General features: G+C 45.8%; 3 protein-coding genes across 4 annotated transcripts; 1 reads left to right on the plus strand and 2 right to left on the minus strand.

Annotated features, from left to right (window-relative positions):
- On the minus strand, positions 783-9,990 carry LOC110403462. The gene is made up of 10 exons (XM_021406664.1): positions 9,227-9,990; positions 7,455-8,909; positions 6,502-6,594; positions 5,839-5,943; positions 5,071-5,180; positions 4,412-4,606; positions 3,060-3,222; positions 2,086-2,251; positions 1,843-1,937; positions 783-1,252 (listed from the first exon to the last, which is right to left on the minus strand). The coding sequence occupies exons 1-10, from the start codon at positions 9,444-9,446 to the stop codon at positions 1,167-1,169; spliced, it is 2,688 nt and encodes an 895-aa protein (XP_021262339.1). The 5' UTR covers positions 9,447-9,990; the 3' UTR covers positions 783-1,166.
- LOC110403338 (cis-aconitate decarboxylase-like) lies at positions 12,716-19,147 on the plus strand. Its single transcript, XM_021406453.1, has 5 exons — positions 12,716-12,955; positions 16,497-16,712; positions 16,869-16,961; positions 17,241-17,446; positions 18,229-19,147. Exons 1-5 carry the CDS (start codon positions 12,716-12,718, stop codon positions 19,145-19,147), a joined length of 1,674 nt encoding a protein of 557 aa, XP_021262128.1.
- Positions 19,006-25,655, minus strand: GLOD5 (glyoxalase domain containing 5). 2 transcript variants are annotated; one of them, XM_021406316.1, is made up of 5 exons: positions 25,532-25,655; positions 24,106-24,256; positions 22,478-22,633; positions 22,082-22,282; positions 19,006-19,427 (listed from the first exon to the last, which is right to left on the minus strand). In XM_021406316.1, the coding sequence occupies exons 2-4, from the start codon at positions 24,247-24,249 to the stop codon at positions 22,130-22,132; spliced, it is 453 nt and encodes a 150-aa protein (XP_021261991.1). In that variant the 5' UTR covers positions 24,250-24,256; positions 25,532-25,655; the 3' UTR covers positions 19,006-19,427; positions 22,082-22,129. The 2 variants fall into 2 exon arrangements, with proteins under 2 accessions (XP_021261991.1, XP_021261992.1); XM_021406317.1 differs by lacking the exon at positions 19,006-19,427 and adding an exon at positions 19,467-21,202.

A 27,248-nucleotide genomic window follows, 5' to 3' on the forward strand; every position in this document is an offset into this window, starting at 1 on the left:
AACCAGTCAGTGTTTGTTTACATGTTCGTAATGAGGTGTGGGAGGAATGCAGCCCCAAAAGCTCCACCAGGTTTGGCTGCTCAGGTCTCAGAGAAGCATCTGGTGATCTGGGCGGGAGGGAACTCCTGCTCTGATGTGACCCTGGGGAGAAGCCCAAAAGAAGCAGAGAAGGATACTCCAAAGCTATGGTAAAGGGGAGCTGGAAAGGGGCTTGTCCCTTGGGTGGTAGGAGGTGATATTGCATCCATGCCAAGGGAACAATCTGCCTGCCCAGAGCAGGAGGGAGGAGAAGGAACAACTGTAGGGAACTGGCAGAGATCTGTTGCTTGGACGCTGCTTCTGGTACAGGGAAAAACATTACAGAAACCCTCCAAATCTGAACTGCACATCTGTGTTTTGAAGCCAGCCCTTGAGCCCTAGCTCATTGTTTTTTTATAAGGGTTATCTTCATTAAGAGTGAATTCCCCTCCTCCCTGATTTCCCCTCAGCCTCAATTTACCACGGACCCACATCAGCTGCTGCTTTCTGCATGGAGTACCCCAAGACCAACAGGGAAGTGCCCTGGCCCAAGCAGGGAGTGGCTGCAAGGATACCAGAGAAGGGCAGGGGTGAATAACTCGCTGTACACCCTCCGTCAGGATTGTGCCTTCCAATATTTATTTCTTCCCCTAGCGCTTAGCAGTGGAGCTTTGCAGTTTTTGGAGGACAAATAGTTTGGTGGAAAGCAAGTGAAACCCAAAGTCTTTTCCTTACATTCCAAAAAGAAAATTTATTTAGTTGAATTTAGCTGTTTAAAATACACAGATCTGAGTGTTGTAGAAGGGAGTACACAGGCAGGCATGAAGTCCGCAGTCCGAGGCACTCAGGAAACGTGGGCACTCTGGGAATTCCTGCAGTGAAGCATCAGCCCCTGATCCTGCTAGCACTTTGTGGGCAGGTTTCCCAGCGGTTTCAGGCACTTACTGGAGATAAACAATTAATAGCCACAGAACACTCCCAGGAGAGACACTGGGTGGGAAGTGCTGCTGTTTCCCAAGGAGGTAAGTGCTTGATTAGAGAAGATATGGCTTTCACAAGGCCACGTGCTCCAGCGAGGTGTGGGACACCTCATGTCTTTTTGTGAGAGTAGATGCTGTTCCTCTGCTCAGGGGATGTTTTCTTTGGTGTCAGACTGCTCTGTTCTTCACTCTTTCAAATATCTGCATCACTTTGCCTGCTGGTATGCAGCCTTCTCTCAAGATGGTGATGCCACCTTCCCAGAGCAATGAGAAAATTAGCATAATCCCCAAAGGGAGAAAGAAAGAAAAAGGAATTATGTTCCAACACAGAGAAACACACTGAACCACTAAAGGCATCTAGATGCATATTGCCTCCAAATAATAAACTTTGTCAGAAAGCAAATGCACCTACCAACACCAACACAGCGCTGAGTTCAAGAGTTCAGTTTTCCACTAAAGAATCCCACCCAAATGATGACCCAGAGCCAGCTAACAGGACTACAGCTTGTGTTTCTACATCACTGTGGATGAACTCTACCTTCATTCTGGTGGTCTGCAAGAAACATACACCTTTCCTTTCAGAAGCATCCACCCTCTCACTTGAAGCATTTTTGCTCTCATAGGGCAGATCTTGCTGCGCGGCTTTGCTTCTCCCCACTGCCTCATTCTGCCGATACAGAGGCCCTCCAAGGACATCTTTTGTCAACATGTCAACCTGTTTGCAGACGTCTGGGCACTCGTGACCTGTTACTCTTTGAGCACTCTGTGCTGCCAGTTTGATACTATTGAAAGGAATGGGGGCAACCCTGGAATATGCTGCTGGAAAGGTGCTTCTGACACTCACTTTCATCAATCCTTGTGCAGTTGACCACAGTTGATGCTACCACCTCATCAGATTCTCCATCACAGAGAACACCCTCCAGCTTATGGCCAAGACGCCTATAGGGAAAAGAAGAAACAAAGCTACACGGTATTTTATACTGACTTGTGTTGAAGTTCATCTCCACATAGGGCATCAAATCATGATGGCTGCCCACCTGTTGGGTGGTTTGCAGGGTGATAGAAATGCAGTGAACAGGGTACTCACGAGATGACCATGTCATGATGTGTGCTGTCTACCTCTCCACTGGGATTAGCAGATGTGATTGCCAAAGGTCCCGTCATGTCAATGAGGTGCACCAGGACAGTCAGGTCAGGCACTCTGATCATTATGCTGTCTTGAGTTCCCACTCTGCTGTAGCCTTCTCCAACCCCTTGAAAGACAGACAGAGGATGCTGGAAGAGGTCTACTTGGCAAGGCATAGGAGGAAGACCTTCTCTCCTTACAAGTGACTGCTCCATACGCCAAATGAAATGACAAGACTCCTTGCACAGTTTCAGAAAAGCAGTATCCTTGATCAGAAATCCATGACAGCAGCTGTACAATTTGCAGACTAAGAGAGTAGTAAGAATCAGAAGGGAAAATCTCACAACCTTAACGGCTGGAGATCAGCGTAGCTGATTTCACAGATAATGGATTTACCTAGATCCCAGATTCAAATTCCTCATAATTGTTTCCCACCCTCTCTACCCTTTGCCGCACACCTCCACCAGTTTAGCATGCAACTCGTACTGCTTCTCTGTTTTTTAATATTCCCATTGATTCCCAGAAATGTGGTGTAAGTGGGAATCATACTGCTTCTCACAGTGTTTTCTCTTGATCCATATGGTAGAAAGGAAAAGGGTCCAAGTATATCCTTCTGTTCTGGACTGCTCATCTCTTTTTGATCCTCCACCCAGAGCTTGCTCATTCCTAGCTAACAGCAATGAACTTGCAAGATGTGACCCTCCCAGGCTGATGAGCCTCCCTTTCTTTGAGTCTGACTGGATTAGAGAGATCATCATGCTGACTCCTGTTGCCTATGAGTCATTCCAATTCTTTAACACCCTGCGCTAACCACAGCACTAAGATGTGTAAGAGGTGTTTTCTCAGAGTAAAATAAACAGAAGCTCTCCCCCTTGACATCTCAAAGAGTGTATAGATTGCTGAAAACATGAAAGATGCTGTCCTGTTCATCTCACCTAACTTCTTCAGCCACTCTCCTTTCTTGATAATGCAGCCAACGCCACCAGGGTAAACGTTTTCCATGAATTCCCAGAGCAGTGGGCTGATGGGGGGAGCAGCTGCTCGCAGCTGATCCAAGTTTGAAATGAAGATGCAGATAGGCTTCTCTTGAGGCCTGTCCTACAAAAACAGAAACAGAAACAAAAAAGTATGCATTGAGAAGATCTAAGCCCACTGGAGTCCTAGTCTATAAACTTCCCAGGGACCACAGGCTCCAAGCAAGTAAGGCTCTATCTCCTCTGAAAATACTGAGCAGAGGAGGGGGCCACGTGCTCTGATTTGTGCCTCAGCTCAATCTGCATGTGCAAACTGAAGAAGAGAGAGGACAGTAGGCTGCTCTTGGGATCTTGGCAGGGTGCATCCAGTTCCCCTGCTTCAGACACAACCAATTCAGGCAGGGCAATTTTCTTGTCATTATCAGTGTTTTTAATGTCTTATACATTTACATTTTATTCTAACTTATGATGGTATGAATCAAGAGAAAACCCAACAGGATAGTGGAAGGGGAATCTAACACCCTGAAACTGCTATCTACATGACCAAGAACTTCAGTTCTTTGATGCTTTGGCATAAGCTTGTTATAAAGTGAGCGATGATATGGAGGGAAAATAAAAGAGCTCACAAAGTAGAGTCATTTCAGTCCTCAGCTGACATCAGTTTCAGCAGGGCCAAATGACTAAGGAACTGGGCATGTATTTACATTCTGTTTATATTCTCTCATTGACAAGGAAGGTTAGCATTGGCACCAAAGCAGGACAGAAGAGACTGCCTTTGTTGCTGATGTGCACACTAAGTGCCAGCTGAGATAGTCTGTTATGCTTATTTCTCCAGGCTAGCCAGGAAATTGCCTCATGGAGAACAGAAGGGGCCAGGCTGCAAAAGATGTATTTAAGGTGCAAACTTTGGGTCTCGTTCCAGCACTGAATGTCTCCCAAAGTCTGGGCAAATTTAAACCTGGGATTCTGATTCAGCACTTCATGAGGCAGAGAGGACAAATACAGGTTTGGACCCACTTAGGACACGTGTCAGGGCTGTTCCAGTTTGGGTTTTTGTTTTGTCCCCTTCAGTGAAGCAGAAAGCTGCTAATTCCCAGTGCTACACACCCAGATCAGCGAGTGCTCTTCTCACCAGCTGCTCAGCTTAAAAAAATGGTCCATGGCCTTTTGTGAAACTCCTGCTAGACTCTGCCTTCTTAGTTCTGAGTCAGAGCAACTTGAAACAAGGGGTTCCCATTTCTATTTGCGCACATTGCTGATCTATGGGATGCTAGCAGGATACAAGTAATAAGACACCAGTTTTGTATCCACACCTTGATTCTGTAGACTTTCTCGATGGCTTGAGGGTGTCTGCAGGAGGCTGCCAAAGCATACACAGTGTCTGTCGGGACCCCACACACCGCCCCTGTGTTCAGCAAGTCAGCGATGGTCCTCAGGCCACTGGTACAGTAGGACTTGGGGCAGATGCAGGGTGGGAGATCTTCAGTGTCTTTCTTAGAGCTCTGAGCCTGGCAGTAATCAAAGTCATTAGACTGGGAAAAAGCCAACATATGAAACGCAGGGGATGATCTGTCCCTGTTTGTTGCAGGGGCGTTGGACTAGATGACCTTTAAAGGTCCCTTCCAGCACAAATGATTCTATGATTCTATGATCTGGTCTCACTGTGCCATGCTCTCTTGGCTGTCAAAGGGCAGAGGCAGTACTTCAAGGTGTGCTTCACCTAAAGCAGGTGACATTAAATTTATAAATGTCCCTGCCTCTTCTCCAAGTTTCCATACACATTATTCCTAAAGGAAAGTACCTTGTTTTCAGCTCAAATCTCCCCACAGCAGTGCTGTGACAGGGATTTCAAATGGCAGTAAATGGGTGAAAGAAAGGGAGATAGAAACTTGAACTCCTCTAGGTAAGACTGAATACCTTGGAATATTCACCTAAATAAGGAAGCTACATCATCATGCAAAACATCTCTTACTGTGAACAGAGAGGGTCCCATCATCATGAGGTCCTTCCCAAACATGCTGTTTGCAAGTGATGCTGTTGCTCCATAGAAGCAGATGATGCTGAAGATGCATAACATTACAACTGAAAATAAAACCACAGAGGGTCAAAGGAAGGAAGAGTGCTGGCAAAGTTTTATTTTCTTTTGTGTCTAGTCTTCCCAGAATTGCAAACTTACTTCAGTTTTTCCTGTCACACAACATTTACAGTCCAGCACATTTGTGGGTCTGAAAATTCAAGGCATTTCCAGGCTGGTCTACCTGACATTTTTTTTTAATTTGCTGGTGGAAAACCTTCTAAAAAAGCATCTTTCTAAAGCACTGTGTATAATTACAAATCAGTCTCACTTGCTACAAAGCCAGAATTTGAACAGAACTACATCCATTCACGTCAATGGCATATTTCGTTCACTCCAAGTCTTGGCTCACCAAACTGCTACTAGAAAGTAAAACTGTACAGAACTTCAGGAGTTCATCTCAGTCCAGCAGTATCAGCCATACTAGATGTTTACTAGGGAGCTCAAGGAGCTGGAGATGTTATGAGGGAACGTTTCCTCCTGCAGTCATGGAGCCAGAAGGCTCAGCATCTGCAGCTTGCACATGCACCAGTCTTCTAGGGAAAGATGACACAATCTTTTGCTTGCTTGCTTTTTTCCATACTGAACTTATGCAGAATATTGTTCCCCAAAGAGATGCCCACTCACTGGGTGAAGGTTTGAGGACCAAGTTCACCTACAACTCACTTTCAAATGGCAAAGGGAGGTTCTCAAGTGTGAAGAGCAGAAAACAAATGCTCAGGAGCTCAGCTACCAGGGTCATGCAGAGAAGCACCACATTAAAAGTGGAAGCTGTGGAAAGAAATATAAACAGAAGGGACCCACATCAGAGAAACGCTTGTAAAAATGTGTGTGAAACAGCAGAAGAGTTCATAAATGAACTTAATTGTACATGATCCGACTTCCCTGTTCACAGAGATATGGATGGGGGTTAGTTAGCCCTTGGCTTTCAGGAGACAAACTGCCAAGCTGTTCATCTGCCAGTACTCTGTGCTCACATGGAAAACACTTATTGGGCAGCCAAGAAGAAGCTGATTTACAGCAGCTGGGCTGGAGTGTGACTGTGGTTATATGCCAGTGCACCAATCCGTCTAACAATTTCACCTCATTTGAACCATTTATTTTCTTTGACTTGTTCTTCCTTTCCCTTGTGACTGTTTCTTCTAAGCCCAGCTCAGCTTCTGTTACTGGCTGTAGGCAAAACATTTCAGTTCTTGCCTCATTGGCGTGACAGAGAGAGCCAAGGCTCCCATTCTTGTGCATTTCCTCCACAGAATGCCCACAGATGAGAACAGTGATCTGGCCCCAAACACTCCACAACAGTCGATTGTCTGTGGTACTGAGACTTACCTAAAATAATTAAAAAAGCATTAAGCACCAAGAAGGCAATAGCACCAGCAGTAAATCCTTCACTGTTCCCCACACCAATGTTCATCAGGTGGCCTGAAATAGGACCAGAAGATTTCATTGTGAGCAAGCCATTAACAGAATGACATATTTGCAGCTCAAATGACTACAATTCAAATTAATTGATAGTGACTGCTATGAAGAATCCCATTGAATTGAAACATTGAAATCTATTGTATCTGTTGTGCAAACTAGTTCAGATATTAACCAAAGAACTGGTGATGGTTATCAAAAAACTTGATGATTTTACTTCCAGCTTGTAAAAGACAGCAAGATCTGGCTGCAAAGACTAACAGCCTCCTGCCTCTTAGGCAATAGCTTTAAGCTTTCCCAGAGGTACTCATTTCAATAGGACCTAGCAGGGAAGCCATATGAAATGCTTCTGAACATGGTGCTGAACAAGGCTTCTTAAAGCCCAGACATTTTGAGATCTTGTTCCATGTCTACAAGCAGCTAGGGTGAATTGCTTCAGGCTTCTGAAGCATCAATGCAGAACATGGAATCTTCTGCCACCTAAGTGTCTACTGAACTATTGTTCTGAAATAACAGTCCTGGGATAATCTGAGTGTTGTCTCACAACAGTTTAGCAGGGAAATCTTTACCTCAGTTGGGGTCAGAGACACAGCTCAGTCTCCTGTAGTTGTCAGAGCACCAAGAGACTGCATCAAGGGCAGTCAATTCCATGAGTATAAGCCAGGTTGTTTGGTCATTATATCTGGTTTTTGTTATTTGGATTTTTTTTTTTTTTTTTTTTTGCATTTTTACAAGAAGAAATATTGGTAGTCTTGTGTAAATCTTTTGCAAGAAGGAATTACACTGAAGAAAGCAAACAGAAGTCTCCTAAAAGCATCCCTTGGTTTTGAGACAGCAAAATAGGAAGCTTGACATTTTGTTACCTGCAAACCGAAGCCAGGTCCATGCTCCCCAAAAGGCAGCATAGCAGAATGGGAGAATGCAACCAAACCTTCTGCCTCCTTGAACTTGGATCCTGCTGACGTACAGCTGCACTATGGTTCCTGGGATGAGCACAGAGGGTATGGAGAGTTGCTGTCTGCTGGGGTCACTGAGAGTACCCTGGATGGCAGAGACTGCTGCCAGGCCATTGCAGATGTAGAACAAGGCATCTGGCACTTCAGCCTTGGTGCCATTTGGGAGGTTCTTGGACCTAGTGAAGCAGATTTTGGCAGCCATCAGTGTGGTTTGAAGAGCTGAACTGGACATAGCTTGTTTGCCAACTGGAATCAAAGCCTTCTCCCCGATGGAGTTGATAAGGCTGGCAAAAGTGGCATACATCGAGAGAGCAGTGCAGAGACTACAGGCAGCCCCAAGGAATGGATAAGCACCCGACACTGGGATCTGATGGATGAAGGCAGACGTGAGGATGACGAAAGAGGCATTTTGCAACATCTCCAGGGTGTCTTTGTGGGTTGACATCAGAAACAGCATGCAGGCAACAACCAAGAAGAACCACCCTCCAAACATTCCCACCCTGCTCTCCTGAGCTTTGCCTGGCTCAAGGAAGGTGGTGAGTACAAACTCTTCCCAAGACATTACCAGCCAAAAGAGGCTGTGGACACCAAACTTGGTAGTGTAGTAGACATCACCTCTGAGATAGCTGTAGAAGCTAGAGAGAAGTTGGCAGCTGGAGATGATGGATATCCACGCTGCTCCAACACAGAAGGTCTTCATGTACCCAAAGAAGTAAAAAGCGAATATAAATGGAGAGACAGTATCACAGATGTTGCCTAGGGCCATTGGCTCAGCATACTTTGTATTCTTTTTCTTCTCTTCCCCAATGGCCTTGGAAGAGCTCTTCTGTGCTGACCCCAGTAGCAAGACATTGAAGAGGGGATGTCCAAAGCCTGGAAGGATGTACCGTTGTGTGATGCCCTTCAACAGGAGAGCCACAGCACCATACAACCCGCACAGGACAATGACAAGCTCAATGACACCTGACACTATCAGGGCCCACTGGCCAAACAGTGCAACAGCCTCAAACACCAAGGCAAGAGCAATGGCCCCAAATATGAAAGGCATGATGTAGTTCACTGTGGCTGAGCAGAAGGAGAGAATAAAGGAAATGGAGATGTAGGCCACAAGCCCTGCCACCGCACTTTGGCTAGTAGAGAGGTGTGTCATGGTGGAGGACAGGAGGTCACTGGCTTTCTCCGAGGATAGAGTTATGTTCTGCAAGGGAGGATAAGAAGCTGAAATGATGCGTGTGGCCCCGTAGCTACTCCACAGAGCAGAGAAGGTGAGAAAGGCTGCGCCTCCAAGATGGTCGTACTTCCGGAAGGCAAGAAATCCTGCCAGGAGCTGGACAAAGCCTCCAATCAGGATGAGGTGGACACCTGAGAGACACAGCAATATGTCAGGAGGGAAGCGAGTCACAGGAAGACCAAACTCCTGGGGACATCCCACCACAGATCCCACAAGTGACATTTGTGACAAGTCCTATGGCCTCTGACTTTTCCTCAGCTCCCACCTTTATGACAGATTTCTAGGCTGAGTCTTGGTGTGTGGCTATTGAGCCCCTTGGTATGCTCAGCAGGAGGAGTGGGCCCAGGAGCACCAGACTGGTTTGGATCTATGAAGGCTGGGGAATGGCAGATGGAGGGTTTGGACCAGATTCCTGGCAGAAGTGTCCCCAGTGAGCATTGTCACCCACCTGCGAGGACATCCTCTGCTCCCTGCGGCCTGAGGCCTGTGTGCGCTGTGGCAAAGTTCTGCAGGCAGAGGAGGAAGGCGCTGACGACGTTTGCCAGGAGCCCCAACACAGCCGGCTCACTGTAGAAGACAGCTGCAAAACCCGCCGTGCTCGCCATGGCCCTTCCAGACAAAACAACAGTGTCAGTGGTCACCCCCACAACCTCACTGTCTCTCCACATGTGTCTGTGTCTAGACCAGAGTTCTTCGGCCTCGGGCACTCAGCCAGAGTCCAGAGCCTTGCCCCTGCTCCAAGAGGGAGAAGCTGGTGACAGGCTCAGGTGTTTCCAGCGTGCCTCCCTCCTCATCACTTGGGACAAAGGCTCTATTCAAAGCACAACTTTAGGTGCCTACTTTCCAGAGGCCTATCCAGAAAAAACACACACAACCTATTTAGGCAACAAAGATTTCTGGCAAAAACATGTTTAGGTGCCCCAAAGCATTGCAGGTGGTGGTGATGGTTCCAGTCTCCTCTTCTCTGGGCTGCTGGAGATGGAGAGGAATGAATACCCTAACACAAATGAACAAACATTCAGATTAAACCCACAAAGTATTTTTGAGCCAATCCAGGACATTTCTTATCCACTGTTACAGACAAACAGGCAGGCACTGCACACGCATACACAGCCTCCCTTCCAGATGGAATTTTCCAGCTCCATCCCTTTCTTGAAACCCCAGTGACTAAATAGTCTATTTTCAAACCCTTCATACTTCTACCATTAACTCGTCTATTTGTAAGCAGCCCCCACATTTCCATTCCTCTGCACTCCTGGGTACCATGAGCTGGAGTTTGCTCTCTGGAGGTTTTTGTTAGGAAACAAAAATGAAAATAAAACAGTAATGTTCTTGCTTTTTTGGTATTTTTAGAATATTTTGTGACCTAAATGAGCTGGAAAGGGAGAAGGTGATGTATTCTGTTCTCAGCAATTCCAAAAAGCCTTTTGGAAAGAAAAGAAAACAGCGCTCCTGTTGATATGGGAAGTGAGGAGGAGTGAAGGAGCAGATTCTGCACCACCCAAAGAAGAACAATTGTGTGAGTATTAATGAACTTGAATCTCAGTGTCTGCTCTTAAACACACACTATTCCCAGGCAGATAGACACTGTTTTGCAAATACCAGTGGCTTCTGAACTCTTTTGTTCCATTAAAAAACAAACATTTTTCCTTCCTCTATTTATCTTAAAGGATTCAATTTTCACAAGAAGAAAGAATGAAGGATAAACAGTCTGTATTGACTCCTAACAGCTCAGAACTGATTCAACAAATTAGACTCTCATGAAATTTGGAGAAGGAACATGTTCCATATCTGGGGAACAATTAATTAATTTGATTGATTGATTGCTCTAAAAGTTGGGTTTTTCAGTTCAGAAAGCTGCACCACATCACACTGCTGCAGGAGGAATGCTCTCTTATAACATCAAACACTGGAATGAATTACTGACCTGCAGAAGGCCCTCACAAATAACGTGCTCTCAGAAACATCAGATCAGCAGCCACCTGCGCACTCCATGAGGTTCTTATGTTTTATAAGACACTCTGATATAAGCAAGCAGTTTGGTTTCAGTGGTTGTATTTGGAACAGGGACACGATACTGAGTTCCTCCAGATGTTTCACTCTGAAGTAGCTCAGACAGCAACTTTCTAGGCACTCTGTTTTGAGTTGGTCTCTGGAGGAGGGTGAGAAGGATTTTATGGAGGAAGATGGGCTGGCTGGGTGGCTGCTTGGCTCAGAGGAGTGATTTCCTATTTGCAGACTCACTTGGTTTGTGTAATTAATCATGGTAGCAGTTTTAGAGCCTGCAATAGCTTGGTTTTGGGAGGGATGGGAAGATGTAACCCATAAGGCTGTTTCCCTCTTCTTGCAGTGCTCTCCTTTATAGGACATCTGAGAAGTACCTAAATGTGCTGTATCAGGACACGCAGGTATAAAGGGAAAGGAAACAAGAGGATTTAGACCAAGACATGAGAAGGAGGATGATGAAGGAACTTCCCGTGGGAGGAAGAAAGTTTTGGGGCTGAAAACAGCTGCAGACCTGCTCTGCTCACACTGGGGACGCAGACGTGTGCTCCCTGCCCTGTAAACATTTCAGCAGCTGGTAGGCAAAGTCCATAACCTCCTTCTTTTATTTCAGGCAACATAAGGACACACCAAATTGATCTCAGTGGTAACAGCATCAGTAATGGGCTGCACCAAGAGTTGGAGAAAAAAGGAAACAGTGGTGTTCTCTTTTTGAAGTATGCCCAAGCCTCTCTTGTGCCTACAATGAAGTCACTCATTAGTGCTGCTGCTATCCACAGTGTACAGCTGCTTCCTCCAGCACTCTGTAAGGACCTGCTTCTACAATTCGGCACAGAAAATGGAAAGCGTAACACTTCTGCTCCCTATTTGGTGCAGCAGAGAAAGGGGGGGATCAAGTCCTTCCTTGAGATTCATGCAGTTAGCTCTTGAGGTGAGGATGGTGTAGGCAATGCAGGGTGGTGTGGAGGTGAAGAAGGACATGGGAAATCCGTTTTTGCTGCCTGAGGGCTCTCTGTACAGGGTAGCAGCTAGCACAGCCACTGCCCAGGAAACCATGAGGATCAGTGGGGCACTGCCAGGCCTTTCCGATTGTTGGCTACTGAATGGATGCTCAGCCTGGGATGATCCTCGGGCAGCAAGGGCAAAGCCGCAACCACCAACCTCCTCCACCTTCTCTCCTTTTCCCTCTTGCTCCAGGCATGCTCCAGCCTTAGTTTTGCAGTTGCCGGTGAGGTCCTGCCTCAACCACTGCTCTTCTGCCCTCAGTGTGGCCTCTGAGCCATGCCACATATCTGCAGCCTCAGAGCACCCTGTCCCCTACAATAAATCCCCATCATGTCCTCCAGAAAAGGCCATTCCGCTCCAGTTCCCCTTCCCACCTTGCCTTTACACCTGCGCTTTGCAGACATCACTGTGTACAACTGCTTCACACTAACTTCTTCCCATGCTTGTTTTCCTTGCCTACCATTAATGGGAATATGCTGATGTTGGGACATCATCCCCATGGAAGGCAGGAGCAAGGCTTGGCGTGCCATTGGGTATATATATAAAGTACCACAACATTCACTTTTCAGACAGTTATTCCCCAGTGGCTCTTCACAATTGGTTTTCCATCCCACCTTATTAATGATAACCAACATTTAACACAGCTCTGAGAAAATACTGTCTTTCAAGATAAGCATATTAAAAGAATGAAATGCAATGCCTTTTGGATAAGCACACAGCAAGATTAACAGTGCACTACAAGGCTACACAGCTGCAATAAATATCACAGCCCTGCTTCTCATCTGGTGAAAAACAGCACCAAGTTGCCTGAGAGACATCGCTGTGTTTGCAGTGACCAAGGTCTGGCAAGTATTTAGTAAAAAATTCAACCTGGCTTTCAGTGCAAGAGGTACCATGCCAAACTGATATCCTGTACAGAATACGCAGAATGTTAAATGTCCCCAGGAAACACTACTGGACAAAGAACAAAGCTGTGGCATTTCCCCATGGTCCACAGGTTCATTTGGGAATGAAAGTCCCCGATGTTCCCTGGAAGCCCCAGCCCACAGTTCAGATCTGCATTGAGATCTCAATGAACCGGCAGCACACGGCAGGCAACATCGCGCAGCTGGCTATTTGCAAGGAGGAGAGTTACGAAAAGATTCAGCCAAATGATAATACAATGGATGTATTATTAAAAAAAAGGAAAAAAAGCATCAAAGAGAAACACCAATGCCACACTTCTCCCTGTGCAGCTTGGATTACCTGGGTTGGTGACACTTCTGCTCAATGGGAAGATGGTCTTGTCCCTCTCATTTCCTGGTAAGTACCAGTTTTATAGTCCTCCTCTGGAGGAGGAGCTTGCAGCCAGTTGCTTCACATATTGGCACCTGTGGCTTTTTGGAGACAGGAATTTCCTTGAACTTTGTCAGTTATTGTCCTGAATCTTTTATTATTTCCTGAAACCAAAGGGGTTTCCCTTCTGTTTAGCACAGAAAAGCCACCCCTCCTCATCAATTCCCCCCACCCTCTCAGTCCCCAGAGGCTGATGTCATCTCACTTGAAATTCAGTTGCAAAAAAAAAGAAAAAAAACACCAACAAGAAGCAAATTGCCTTTCAGAAGCATATATAAACCCTGACACCAAAGCACCTTTCAGACGAACACCTCTCCCAACCCTCGAGTAGAGCCGCGCAGAGCTGAGCATTAAGCAGTGGGAGCAGCCACCAGAATGGTCTTCTTAACTTTGCAGGTAAATACTATTTTGTGTACAAAACTTCTCCATCTCCGATCTTTCATTTCTCACTTTCAGGAGGTCTTGTCGCTTTCCGGGCAGTTCCCTGAGTGGTCAAAATTGTCGTGGCATTAAATGGGAACCTGCCCCGATATTAACAAAACCAGATGGTTTTCACAGACACTTTATTCACATTTACTAACCCCTTCCTTCCATGGCTGGTTCTTTTATACATCCCAAACGTGTCCTGCCCGCTGCTGTGGTGGGATTGCTGTTTTTGGGACGTGCTGCGTGGTTCTGTGTCCTCCTGCCCACTCGGAGCTGGTCCTGCTCATGGCTGCAGGAGGATCCCATGGCAGGTCTGCATGTCTGTGTGCCCCTTCCACTGCACTGCTCGATTTCCCTGGCTGCTCTTGGCACCCCCACCGGGCTGAGCTTTGGAAAATATTTTTTTTTCTCCTTTAAATATGTCGGCTCTGAAAGTGAGCTTTATCCGCTCGTTTGATCTGTGCCTTCCAGTGCCGTGTTAGAGGCACAACCAGTAAAAGAGCTCCGAAAAATTTCAGGCAGCTTGGGTGACAAATGATCTTTCTCTGTCTTTGCTCTAGAAATCCCAGAAGTTCCTGGCAAGCTCCCGGCAAGTGCATAAAACTGCTGCTCACGGTTTGTATCTCTGAGCCGAACAACACTCCCTATCCTTTTTTAAAGAGCCTCTCAAGATAATTGTGTACCTGCTAAGTATACTGAGTTAATCCTCTCAAATTCTTGGAAGATAAAGCGTGCGTGGGGGGGGTCTTGTTTCACTAATTATTGCCCCGAGCGGAACAAATGATAAAAATGTTGATTGCTAGCCATGTGCTTAAACAGAGTCTTTAACTGACTGAGAACCAGACTTTCCAAATTCTTACACTTTGGCCATAAACTGAAGATATTTGAATGGTAGCTGTCACTGCTTAGATTCCTAACTCCTGTATTTTCCCTTACATCTTTCTCACATCTGTCCTTCCTCTGAGCGTTACTTGAAGAGATTCCCCGATAACTTTCCGTGTCTCACAGCTGCATACAGCTTCCCACCTCAGACAAATCAAACATAGCTGGGCGGTGCAGACCCTTGGTCTGTTATAAATGTTGTTTATTAACTTCTGTTTGAATGGGTTCTTAATGAAATAAATGCAATTTGTGGCACTTTAAACACTTGGAACATCAGAAATAATAATAATCTATCCAAATCCATTTGCTCTCAGAGAGTTTTATTAGACAGTGTCTTATTTTTTAATTCAGTTCTGCAGTAGGGCTGCATAGCAGAATGAAAACACTGCTGTCATTAAATGTCTCTAATTGAAAGGTTAAAAAACATCACTACCACAGTGACAAAGAGTAACCGATGACAGCAAAACAGCAGTCAACATTTTACGGGTGCAGCGCAATTCGGGCAGATTTTCCTCCAGCCTCTCCAATCCAGTAGGAGTTCACAGTTTCCCCCTCCTCGAGGGCACTGGAGCTCCCATTTGCAGTGTACTGGAGATGCCCACAGGGAGGGCACGATTTGTTCTGCAGAAGGGTTTCCAAACTGCTGAGTGGTACAGATTCCTATAGTGATCCATTCTGCAGAGCTGCTGTGAGGGGTGAATTTTTTTCCGTGAGTCACAGCAATGATGACATTCTCAGCTGTGTTTACAAGTGGATTTCAGACTCCCCGGCTCTAGGTGAGTCCAAACACCATTGCAAGCAAACTGTGAGTCAGTAGGCATGACATTTAAGAATGAATGCATCCTAGTGAAATTAGGAAATGGTCATTTTGTCTAATTGGGAAAATTTCTGTTTAAAAAATACAGTGTCATGTGTACTTGTTGATTTTGATGAGGTTTGCTCTAAGATGCTGAAAGAAAGTGTTCTTATTTTCTTGTTTCACTCATCTTAACTTTTTCATGCATTGGTTTCGTTTGGCTTTATTTGTTTATTTGTACACGTGTCTACCCTACCACCACACACGTGTAAGTACATATATGGAGTTGAAATCATGTAAATACTAGCTATATTGAATTTTATCATTTTCCTACTCTTATATGAGCTCTCATAATGATATTATAAATTATAGTGGATCATAATAACTGTAACTCTATGGATTATAAATTCATCAAAACAAAGCAATTTGTCACTGAAATAAAAATGGCTCCGAAATGGATATTTCCCATAGAAATGTAACACCTTCAAAGATTTGGAAATGGTGAATTCCAAGTATAAAGGTGCCAATAGTCTGTGCTATCTGTCCAGCTCTACCTTACAGGTCATAAATACATACACTGACTTTTTCCTGGGAGGCTCAACGTGTTCCTTCCTATCTACCAGCAAAGTTATTTTCAGAGATGGAGAAAAACTTCCCTTTGAATACCAAGCTCAGGTGATCTTCTGGTTTAATGCCCTTCTGAAACACAGGCTATAAATCCTCTGATATATTGAGCTGAATAATGAAAGGACATACAAAGGCATTTTTCTGTTTAAGCACTAGCATCCTTTTCAGTGCACAGGCCTTAAGAACTTTGCTGGCTGAGTCCAGACTCCTCACTACCTCATAGGACCAAGCTTATTGAAAAATCCAGGCTTTGGGTCTAATGCTGCTTGGCAAAAGTAATGGAAGCTATAGCACATAATTGGGATCAAGCTTAGGCTTTCTTTTATGTGATGAGCTCTCAATAGGGTTCCACTGGTAATGTAGCAGGGCATCTGCTCTGCGTTTTCTGCAGACAGGGACATGTTGACACGTCTGGGACACCACTGAAAGGTGGCTGCTTGAAACCCAAGTGGGGGGACGAGTCTGACGTGTGGAAATGCTTCACTTGAACCCCCTTGATACTGCAAGAAGAGCAACCCAGAGCGGCAGCTGTGTGACCCAAGGGACATGCTGGCCACATCCTGAGCTCTCCACCTGTCTTTCCTCCTCAGTAAATTCAGTAAGACCAGAAGATGAAGAGCTGTGAGCTGTCATAAACTTTTAACCCCCTCCTCTCTCTTTTGGTGCTGCAGTGGTGGCCAGGAGTGCTCCGGAGGAGACCGTGACCAGCAGCTTTGCCTCCTTCATCCACGCGGTTCGACCTGAGCACCTGTCCAAGATCGTCCGTCACAGAAGCAAGAGGATGATCCTTGACAGCATTGGAGTTGGCCTTGTGGGCAGCACAACGCATGTGTTTGATATTGCTCTGAAGTACTGCCTGGTAGGAACAGCCTCATATTACTGCGTATTTATGTGGTCCCCACTGTGACCCCACCACCACAACCATGACCTTATCTCTTGGATACTGTAGGACTTTGCCTTGCAGGAAGGCATCATACAATCCCTCAAGGCCCTCATATGAATCTCCTTTCCACAGGAGCTGTACTCTTCAGTTGCTGTGAGCAATGTCTATGGCAAGCCTGGTGTGAAGCTATCCCCGACTCTGGCTGCGTTCACTAATGGCGTTGCGGTAAGATGGGCTCTTCGAGGAGAAGCTCTGCTTTGTAGTGCCTTCAAAACTCTAATTAGTATTACAGGAAGATGTGTAGGTGGTTTGGAGGGGCAATGGAGACCAAGAAGTCATGGGTTGCTCTGTAGTCTTGCAACTGTTTTTTGACGGAAATAACCAGCAACCATAGGGATCTCTGGATGACAGGTGGAAGTTGCTATAGCCTCAGCGATATTGGCAAGGATCCCCTCAGCTCTCACCCAGCTCACTAGCATGTCCTTATCTACATTTCCCCGACAGACTCACTCCATGGACTTTGACGACACCTGGCACCCTGCTACTCACCCATCGGGGGCTGTTCTGCCAGCACTGCTAGCAGCTTCTCAGATGCTACCTCTGAACTCCAAACCCAATGGCCTGGATTTCCTGCTGGCATTTAATGTGGGTCTGGAAGTGCAAGGAAGGCTCATGCATTTCTCCACTGAGGCTCACAACATTCCCAAAAGGTAAGTCTCCTTTTTTTTTTCCACCTAGTAGACTGGCATGAGTGGTAAGAGCTAGAGAGTGGCGTAGCAATTTCAGGAAGAAAAGCAAGCATGAGCATGCAGCTTATCCCCTAGTGGTAGCTCACAGGCTTTACAGGCTCAGTGCCACTGTGCCAAACTCTCTGAGAAAATGTCCAGGCCTCAAACAAGAGCAGAGGTTAACCGTATTTTCTTGAAGACTCAACATGGCCACACAGAGTGAACATGGGAAGAGGGTTGGTGAATCTATTCACAGGCTTGCTCAGGGTTTTAAAATGCCACTTTAAGACCCACTGAACTCAAGATGAGGATAAAGCCTTGCTGAGAGCCAGAGACCAATTCTGCCAGGGCTGATGAGGCATCACTTATCTCACTTTCATTTGGTGACCTTCAATGGTCTTTCCTCAAAAATAACCATCAAGATGACAGATTCTGATGTGGCCCAAGGGATAATATCAACCAGGAGGTGTTTCCATTTGGTGTGTTGCATGAGGACACTTTATTTGTGTGGAAGGGTGAAATTTAGGGTGAAAATGTAGATGGATGGGCACAAGTCATGCCATCTCTTACAGAAAACAAAAAAGTGCTTTCTGGAGATGTTAATCTTACTCTTTTTTCTCCAATGAAGTTTCAAGCAGGTGCTTAGTCTGCATATGGCTAAATATTGAATCAGGTGAACCCCATCTGCCACAGATCCATAAGAGATTTCTACTGGCTGATTTCCACTGACACTTCCATTCTCATACCTGCAATTTCCCCTTTAGGTTCCACCCTCCTTCAGTGGTCGGTACTATGGGCAGTGCTGCAGCCACTGCAAAGCTGCTCTCTCTCAGCATGGCCCAGTGCACCCATGCCTTGGGCATTGCTGCCTCGCTTGCAGGAGCACCCATGGCAAATGCTGCCACACAAGCCAAGCCATTGCATATTGGGAATGCCACCCGCCTGGGCTTTGAAGCAGCGCTGCTGGCTGCCCGAGGAATGGAAGCTAACCCTTTCATTCTGGATGATATCTCTGGTTGCTCTGGATTCAGTGCTTTTTACAGCATCTATCAACCCAAACCACTGTCCACACCAAGTGAGCATCATGAGTTCCTCTTGGAGAAGCAGGATATTGCTTTTAAGCGATTCCCAGCCCACCTGGGGATGCACTGGGTCGTGGATGCTGCCTTGTCTGTTCGGAACCTCTTCATCAATTATGCAGGGTCCTTCTCTCCCTCTTTGATCCGTACCATTGTGCTGAAGATCCCAGTGTCAAAGTACATCAATAGGCCTTTCCCCAACTCTGAACACCAGGCCAGACACTCCTTCCAGTTCAATGCCTGTACAGCCTTGCTGGATGGAGAAGTGGGCCTCAGCTCCTTCACAGAAAGCAGCATCCACCGGCAGGAGCTGAGGGAACTGCTCCACAAAGTGGTAGTGGAGCACCCTGAAGATAACGTGGCCAACTTTGACAAAATGTATGGAGAGGTGGCACTGCTCCTGAACAGTGGGGATGTCCTGACAGGCAAATGTGACACTTTCTATGGGCACTGGAGGAAGCCTCTAAGCAGGGAATCACTCCTGAAGAAGTTTCGATCCAATGCCTCTCACGTGATTCCAGATGAAAAGGTAGAAACCATCATCACTATGGTGGACAATCTGGAGAACCTGTCAGATAGCTCCCAGTTGGCCTGTAGCCTGTGAAGGAATGGGTTTTTGATGAGGGTTTTATCTCAGAGAAACTGATTTTCTTTGTTGGTGCTTTACTATTCATTTCCGGTGATAGGAAAGTTCTTATCCCTTGAAGTCAAAGTAGATGCATTAGTATCAAAGAAGTCCATGAAGCAAAAGGTGTGTCTGTGTAATTAGTACACAGATTAAATTTGACTCAGTTGTTTCTGAGTAGCTGAAAGGTGACCACAGATGCCAAAAACTTCCATGGAAATCTATGCAAATCCTGGGATATTATCTGGAAGCTGGTTCCCTACAAAGGAGAGAACAGATATTTTTAAAGTTGTGTTCAAGGTTATTTCTGTATAGAATGCCTAACTGCTGAGTCTGGGAAGAGGAGATCACTCAGCTGCAAAATGTGTGCTTTTCTTAATGCTCCTCTGAGCACTTTTTGGATCATGATGAGGTAGTTGTACTGGACAGATGAAAAATCTATCAGACTTACTGTAAAAAGCCCTGCCTGCAAAGCTCTCAAGCAGAGAAGGAATTTTTTTTTCAGCAAAACCTTCCAATATGTCCAGCATTTAGGAAGTTGTTGTCACTTCTCTACATACAAGGAATGGTTAAATGACCCTTAATGCCTCTAAGCCTTATCTAAATGAAAGGCAGGTGTTGAGGAATCCTATATCACTCCTACATCTACATCCTACACATCCTGCAAGGTGATCACAAGGCTGTGGCACATCATCCCTCCTGGGTTTGGACAGATCACCCCGGCACCTATCAGAGCTAGCTTGCCAGAAGTCATCTCTAAAGTCAGTGAAGAGATGGGCAGCTCTGGAATGTCACTTGAGTACAAGCATGCTGTGACTCACATTGGGAATTTCCTGTTTCTCTCTCCTGACAGGAGAGAAAACATAAAGGGGTAACCCCTTTCTGGCTGTGGTAAAATCTGTGACTTGTATTCCTGAGTAACCATTCACTGAAAGGTTTTTTACCCTTAGTTCTTTCTGGGCAACAATATGGAGAACTATGCAATATTCCTATGCACGTCAAACAAATACTGTGACTGCTGATCCAAATGACTTGTTTCCAGTACGATCGTGATGTAGGTACAGAACCTGCTGGGAAATTCAGGGTTGCCTTCTGCTGAGAGGACTGAGATGGGACTAGACAGGCAAGAAGGAAGGTGGGCTGGTTCATTTTTAGCTTGCTAGTAGTGGACTCTGCAAAGAACTTCCTAGCCAGAACAAATATTTGACCAGCTGATGTAATCCACTCATAATGTAATCCTCTTGTACTGTCTAGCATAGTAATACTGAATCTTTCTAAATAAAGAAATGAAGTGAATTCATTTTTTGCTTAAAAATCTAATGGCACATCATGTAGTCTTTCAGTTTTAATTCAAACATATGCAATAGAATGGCTTTTGAACTAGAAGAGAAAACCAAAAGAGGCAAGCAGAGGCTAGAAGGGGATAAGCTGAAGCTGAGATCATTAATTGTCATCAGTCTTCAATCTGAGAGGAACTGGTCTGTAGAAACTATGGGCCAGTTCGTTCGACATCGAGGATAATTCAGTAATTAGTATGATGCAACCAATGTTCCTAAGTTCTCCTCACATCTGAGTAAGAAAAGATCCATTGCCCTTCCTTCTACTGCTGTTCCAAGAAAACGTACACTTAATTAAAATCAAGAAAAGGAGTCCTTTCTTCACAAACACATCCACAGTAGCAAGCTCAGTGAAATAAACACTTCCAACACGGAGCCAGGAAGGTCATCTGCTGGCAATGAGGAAAATCCCAGGCCCAAAAAGAATGGGGCTGGGCTGGAACACGAACCTGGGCAGGGGGAAGCCCCATCCGGTGGAGCTGGGGGCGGTCGGAGCCACGCTTCCTGGCAGCCGTCAGCACCTTGGAGAGCGGCCGCGGCCCCGGAACGAGGTCCCCGTTCCCTGGGGTCCCCATTCCCAGAGGTCCCCTTTTGCTCGGTCAGGGCAAAGGGTGAGTTTCCATGTCTCATGGGAACGCTTGTCGTTCATTCTCACAGGGGGTTTGATCCGAACTGCAGGCAGCTTTCACTCCTGCCGCTGGCAATAACACAAGTTTTGGGTAACAGAAAGCACTGCATTTATTAGGATTTGATTTTTTTCCACCGTGGACTTTACACGATATACCATCAGAAAAATATTTTTTTCAAAAGTTCAATTTGCGGATTGCTTCAATTTTAGAGGTGATTTGGACTGTAGAGGTCAGAGAAGTTAACTCTGTCTTCCAGCACTATTTCCTTGATGATTACGTTACTACCGCAGTGTGGCCAGCTGGGGAACTGCTCTCCTTGAAAAACCCCAAGTAACCAGTCTTTGTTCTTTTATGCTTTTAAAAAATTGAAGGAATTAAAGAAAGAAGGAAACTCAGATAGTGACAGTACTAGACAACCAGGCTGGGCTGAAAGTGGAGCCAGTGTGGAATTTCTTTGCCTGACGCCACTGTCTCCTTAGCACTGTATTTCTCCCTCAGCTAGACTTTTGCAGGGACTTGAAAAGTGACAGGCTTCTGTTCATCTGGGATGGAAGTCAGTGATGAGGTGTCTAGCTTTACACATCCTTCTCTCCATGCAGCCACCTCATTGCTGATTTCTCCCATCCCAGATGAACAGAACCCTGTCACTTTTCAAGTATTAATGCAGAGCTGAGCTGATCTTCAGCCTTGTGAGCAGTTTGTACATGAGACACTGGAGCTCAGTTCCCAGTTTCTAGATAGGAAGTGGTTTTCAGCAGGACACATGTTCTAACAAAGCCATAAAATCTCAACTGATGGTGATTTATAAAAGTAGGATTCGTATCCAGAGATGAGAGCTGAGCAAGCCAGAGCTGATCCTGTCTTGGGAAAGCTCTCGGGGTTCATGCAGTTCTGTATTTACAGCTGGGAGTTGAGTCTTGTTCTAGGTTTACAAAATGATTGCTTACCTCTGCATCAGACCTCCTGCTGGGACACAGGCAGAGCATGGGTCATGGTTAGGGTTCCCCTCCACTGGCTTCACTCTTATCTGTGATGTACCTAGAAACCTCAATCAGATTCTCATCAGGGTCTCGGAAGTATACAGATGTTATTGGTCCCACAGCACCAGTCCTGGCCACGGGACCTTCTTCAATGAACACTCCACAAGCCTGGGAGGAAAAATAAGAGCAGGGTTTTAATGCTCAAGGGAATCTTAAAAGATTCCAGTCTTGCAAATGTGAGTTGTTGCATGAGAAAATTCTGACATTCCCCAAAACACAGACCTTGAAAGTGTCACTTGTGAGGCTCTGGCTTAATGCCTCCCAGGGTTACAATGCTTTGTGTATATTCTGAGCCATCCTTACCTTCAGATGACCCAGGAGCTGGTCCAGGGGTGCGTCTGTGATAAGGCAGATGTCTGCAGAGCCAGGGACCGGACATCGAGCTTTCGGTTCAAACTCCTTCCCAACTTCATGCAGGTTAAACTTCTGGTTGCCAAAACGTAAAGCTTTGCGATTTCCCTGTCCCCAGAGAAAAGAATCAATGTCCAATGAGACTTCCTGGACTGGAAGCTTTCAGCATCCCCTCAGCTGTGTAGTCTTGAAAGTCCTGGGGATGTGGTTGTAACCCTGATAACTTTGGGCCCTTGCTGTGGCAACACAAGGCAAGAAGTGGCTGCTGCAAGGCTCCAAAACATCCCTCCAGATGCAGTGACCCAAGAAAGTTCCATGGCCACATGCAACTACTTCCAAGCTCTGATGGTATAAGTGCTTAGTTCTGGAAATCCTGCCTGTGGGTCAGCCATGCAAGTAATGCACAATTTGATAACTGCAGAGTGAATAAAATTGAGGCAGTGGGAAGACAGTGAGGTTTGGGCACCTCTTTTCTTTGTAGATCATCAAGATTTCTGCAGGATCACATGGTAACTGAGTCCCAAGCTCTGTGGAAACGCAAGACAGGAAGCTGCTATTTATGCCCACCTCAAAATCAGATCATTGCTAACTATAGCCCTGGAATGTGAGCAGAACTGATTTTAAGACACCTGATGGAGCAGGAGAGAAGGAAATAGGTTTTGGAGTTAATGAGGTGCAATGGATATGTTAAAAAAAAAGTCAAGTTGCCCTATGATTAGGCAAGAGATGCATTGGTGTTGTTCTGAAAAGGTTAATCATCCTGTCTTAGGTTTGCCAGTGGACCCCCAGCACAAGAAGGACTCAGAACTGTTGCAGAGGTTTAAGAGGAGAGTCATGAAGATCAGATGTCTGGAGCACTTCTCCTATCAATACAGGATGAGGGATCTGGGCTTGTTTAACTTGGAGTAGAGAAGGCTCCAGGCAGACCTCAATATGGCCTTCCAGTACTTGAAAGCAGCTTATAAGCAAGAGGGGGACTGACTTTTTACATGGTATAATAGTGACAGGGCAAGGGGAAATGGCTTTAAACTAAAAGGAGGGAAATCTAGATTAGATGTTAGGAAGAAATTCATTACTTTGAGGGTGGTGAGGCACTGAGACAGGTTGCCCAAAGAAATTGTGGATGCCCCATCCCTGGAGATGCTCAAGGCCAGGTTGGATGGGGCCCTAGGCAGGCTGATCTGGTGGGGGGCAGCCAGACCACGGCAGGGGATGGGACTGGATGAGCTTTAAGGTCCTTTCCAACCCAACCATTCTATGATTCTATGAAATATCAAAACAAGAAGTTTTGTGAGTTTGGCTGGTCTTCTTCAGTCTTAGATATTGTTTTTCACTGAAAATTTTGTTCTTTGTTTTTTGGTCACTTTGGCTCCTTTTTCAATGTGGTTTGAATCTTCCTTTGACTCAGCTTGACCCTGTTGAAACTCAGAACTTAATGGCCTGCATCTTGTGCTGGTTCTACCATCCCCACACTATGGAAATGACCCAGAGCCCCTGTTAGATCTACAGGGACCAGGCACCAGCCCAGGACTGCAACTCCAAGTCCTAGAGACCCAAGACTTGCCTGCCAGCCCTGTTACCTTGAAAGTCACCACTTCCATGCCCAGGACTTTGGAATAAAAGGCAACAGTGTCATCAATACTCTTAACAGTCAACACAAGGTGGTCCAGGCGCTGGATGAAACATGGGGGTGGTCTCATACTCTTCTCCTTCCAGGACATCATCTCAGAGCTGGGAACAGAGTGCAAAACCACAGAAAAATGAAGGTTAGGAACATCCGACTGCTTATGGGAAATGATCCAGGCAGCTGTGAACTGAGCCATGAATGGAGTACAAATGGGTTTTCTTTTGGCCTGCAGGTGGCACAAGTACAGAAGCAATAAATTCTCCTCCCTAGAAGGGCCTCAGACCCCTGCTTGGCTCTGGTAGGACATGCCAGATCCCCTGGCTGGGGCAACATCTGGAGAACTAACTGGATCACTTCATTTATGGCCGAGTTCCCCAAGAGCTCGTGCACTAAGGACGGACCATGCGTCCATCTCACCCTCTCCAGTGTCCTCTCCAGATCCTGGGAACATCTTTGCACCACGCTATGAAAAATTAATGGATTTGGCTCTGACAGCTTGATTAGGTATTTGAGGGAGGAGAAATTTTCATTTTGTTTCAGTTTTGGTTGATTTTACCTGTAGAAAACCAAGCTGTAGAAACTAGAAGAGTTGTGACAATAGCAAATGGAGTCAAGTTTCCTTCAAATCACTAACAGCTTACCTACATTTATTTCTCTCTCTCAAAAAGCCCCAAATCCTGATGCAAATGTCAATTCACTTTTCTGAGACCCTCGCTAGGTTCCCCACCTACACCACTGTGCAGGGCAAGCCCAACTCTCCTGCTGCCTCTCAGGGAAAGAAATGGATGGAAAAGAAACACTGCTAACACGAAGGCAGCACCAAGAGGCACAAATCAGGAAAACAAGTGATGACACTGACCCCTTTTCACCTTGTTTTTTGCCTTCAAACTCATTCCAGCAGCAAGCAGAGTATGAAGCTGATACGAGAGGTTCATGGAGATGCAGCATGCAGATATGGGGAATTCAACAGCCTTGATTGGCAATAGGATTTGGCTTTTTCTTGTATGCTGGATTCATATCATCTGGCATTGCCCTTCTGCAGCAGAGTGCATGGGAAATGGCTGACAAAGCCCTGCTGACAGCATAAAACCAGTCACAGCTTCACCAGGACTTCTCACCCCTGCAGCCATAGGAACTCGTACTTCTTGCCACAGATGGCGTTTAGTGTTTGACAGCCTCACGTCCAATCTGCCTGGACTCTAAACCTCCACAAAGCCCCTTCCACCCAGCAGGTTCTCCTGGCTGCTCCTCAGCTGCACAATCACTTCTGTCCCAGCCGCAGCAAGCTTCCCCAAGACCTTCCTGCCCCTTGTGAGCTACAAGCTTGTTGGCCCCTTAGCAAACACAAGAGAACCAGATCGCAAAAAAAGGCTGAGTACCTGCAGAAAAGGCAGAGAGCTGGGTGAGCCGGTGGCGGATTTATGGCTGTCCTTTTCCTGCTGCCTGGAGCAGAGCAGTGCGAGGAGATATGTCACAGGAAAAAGTGGAAGACAAAAAAAAAAAAAGTACTTGGAAACAGGAGCTCTAAGCACTGCTCCCCACAGGGGTGTACTTTGAACTGACGGTTGGGAAACACCAACCACACAGAGTTGCTCGAAAAATCTGGGGTATTTAACAACTTACCTTTCCCTTTGCTAGGGAAAGCTGTGATCGTGTGCTAAATTCAAGCACACTGTTGAGCTTGGGGCTCAGACTGGGGTGACTTACTGTTAAGAAGACAGTAAGAATGTCCCTAAGAGAAGTCACAACAAACAGCTGCAGCAGCCTCCTTCCCCTGCAGCAATCAACATTGCTCTTTAACTCTTTGCCTACAGGATTATTTTATACCATGCAGTGTGCTACGGTCTTACTGCTTTCCCTGGGAGCACTGCAAGCTCCCAGGTGCACCCAACTGGTAAAAGAATCTCTGTGCTAAAGGTATCATGCTAACAGTCAGTGTAGAGCAACAAGCAAAGGAGCCTGATGGTCTGCAAGAAGACTTGTCCAAGGAGGATCTCCATGGCCAAAGGCAGAGTTAGAGATCTACAAAAAATGAATCAGACAAAAATAGAATTGAGTTTTGAAAGGTCTGAAGCCTATAAGACGTAACTATCTCTGTAATTTCTGCTCTCCTGTCTGCTCCAGATGGTGTGATCAAGAGGTTCTACAGTCATATACTGGGGCTGGCTGGCAGACTGAGGGACAAACCTACATAGATGGACTTACCAATCCTCACTGTCATGTGAAAAATCCTATTTATTAAAGCAATTCTTACAGGTGCCAGAAATACTGACATCAAGGCCAGACAGGTCTTTGAGGGAACTAATAGCCTTTAAGTGCACTGGGGCTTCTACCCACCTGTATGGGCCCAGGAGCCAATGGAAGCTCTGGGCCTTAAAACTCTTTTTGAGAGATAACGTAGAGTTGTTGGTCTCTAGCACAGACCTCGATTTGCCTCTGCATGGCTATGGGCCTTGTTGTCCCGGATCTTGACCCTGTGCTACCATGGACCTACGCAGTAATGGTAGGCACCAAGCAGTTCAAGGTCTTCAGTTTTTTATAGATAAGGCTATCTTTATATTTGGATAGTATGTTGGCTTCCAGGTCACCAGCATATTTTTAAAAACCAAAAATATAACATCAAACAGTAACATTATAATGGGAGGTTTCAAAATAAAGTGGGGTAGAATACAACACTTGTTGACAAACCAGTTTCCCTGAGAAATTAAAACAGTTACATTTTCTCCACTCCCATTGGTGGAGCAATTGTGCATGCTCTGACGCATGGATATAACACTGCATACACCTGGGTAGCTTGGTGCACTGCAACCCTCATGCTTCAGCACGGGTCCACTGTGAAATCTAAGGGTGAATAAAAAGGAGAGAATTCCTGGAGAGAAGATGGCTTTCAGTGTTCAGCTATATGCAGCACTAGGCAACAGTCTGTTGAAGAGGCACAGTAGTGGCACTAGCTTTGGTGGAAATTTCAGGTTTGGGAGTTTTTTTTCACTAGATGAACAATGATTTCTGAGATGGAGCTTGATATATCAAATTCCAGCCTGAGAATGATTTTACATTTGAGTTTAGCCTCCTACAGGTGCAGATGCAGAGAGAGGA

The sequence above is a fragment of the Numida meleagris genome, chromosome 8 (genome assembly GCF_002078875.1).
Source record: "Numida meleagris isolate 19003 breed g44 Domestic line chromosome 8, NumMel1.0, whole genome shotgun sequence".
In the NCBI taxonomy this organism is placed as follows: Eukaryota; Metazoa; Chordata; class Aves; order Galliformes; family Numididae; genus Numida; species Numida meleagris.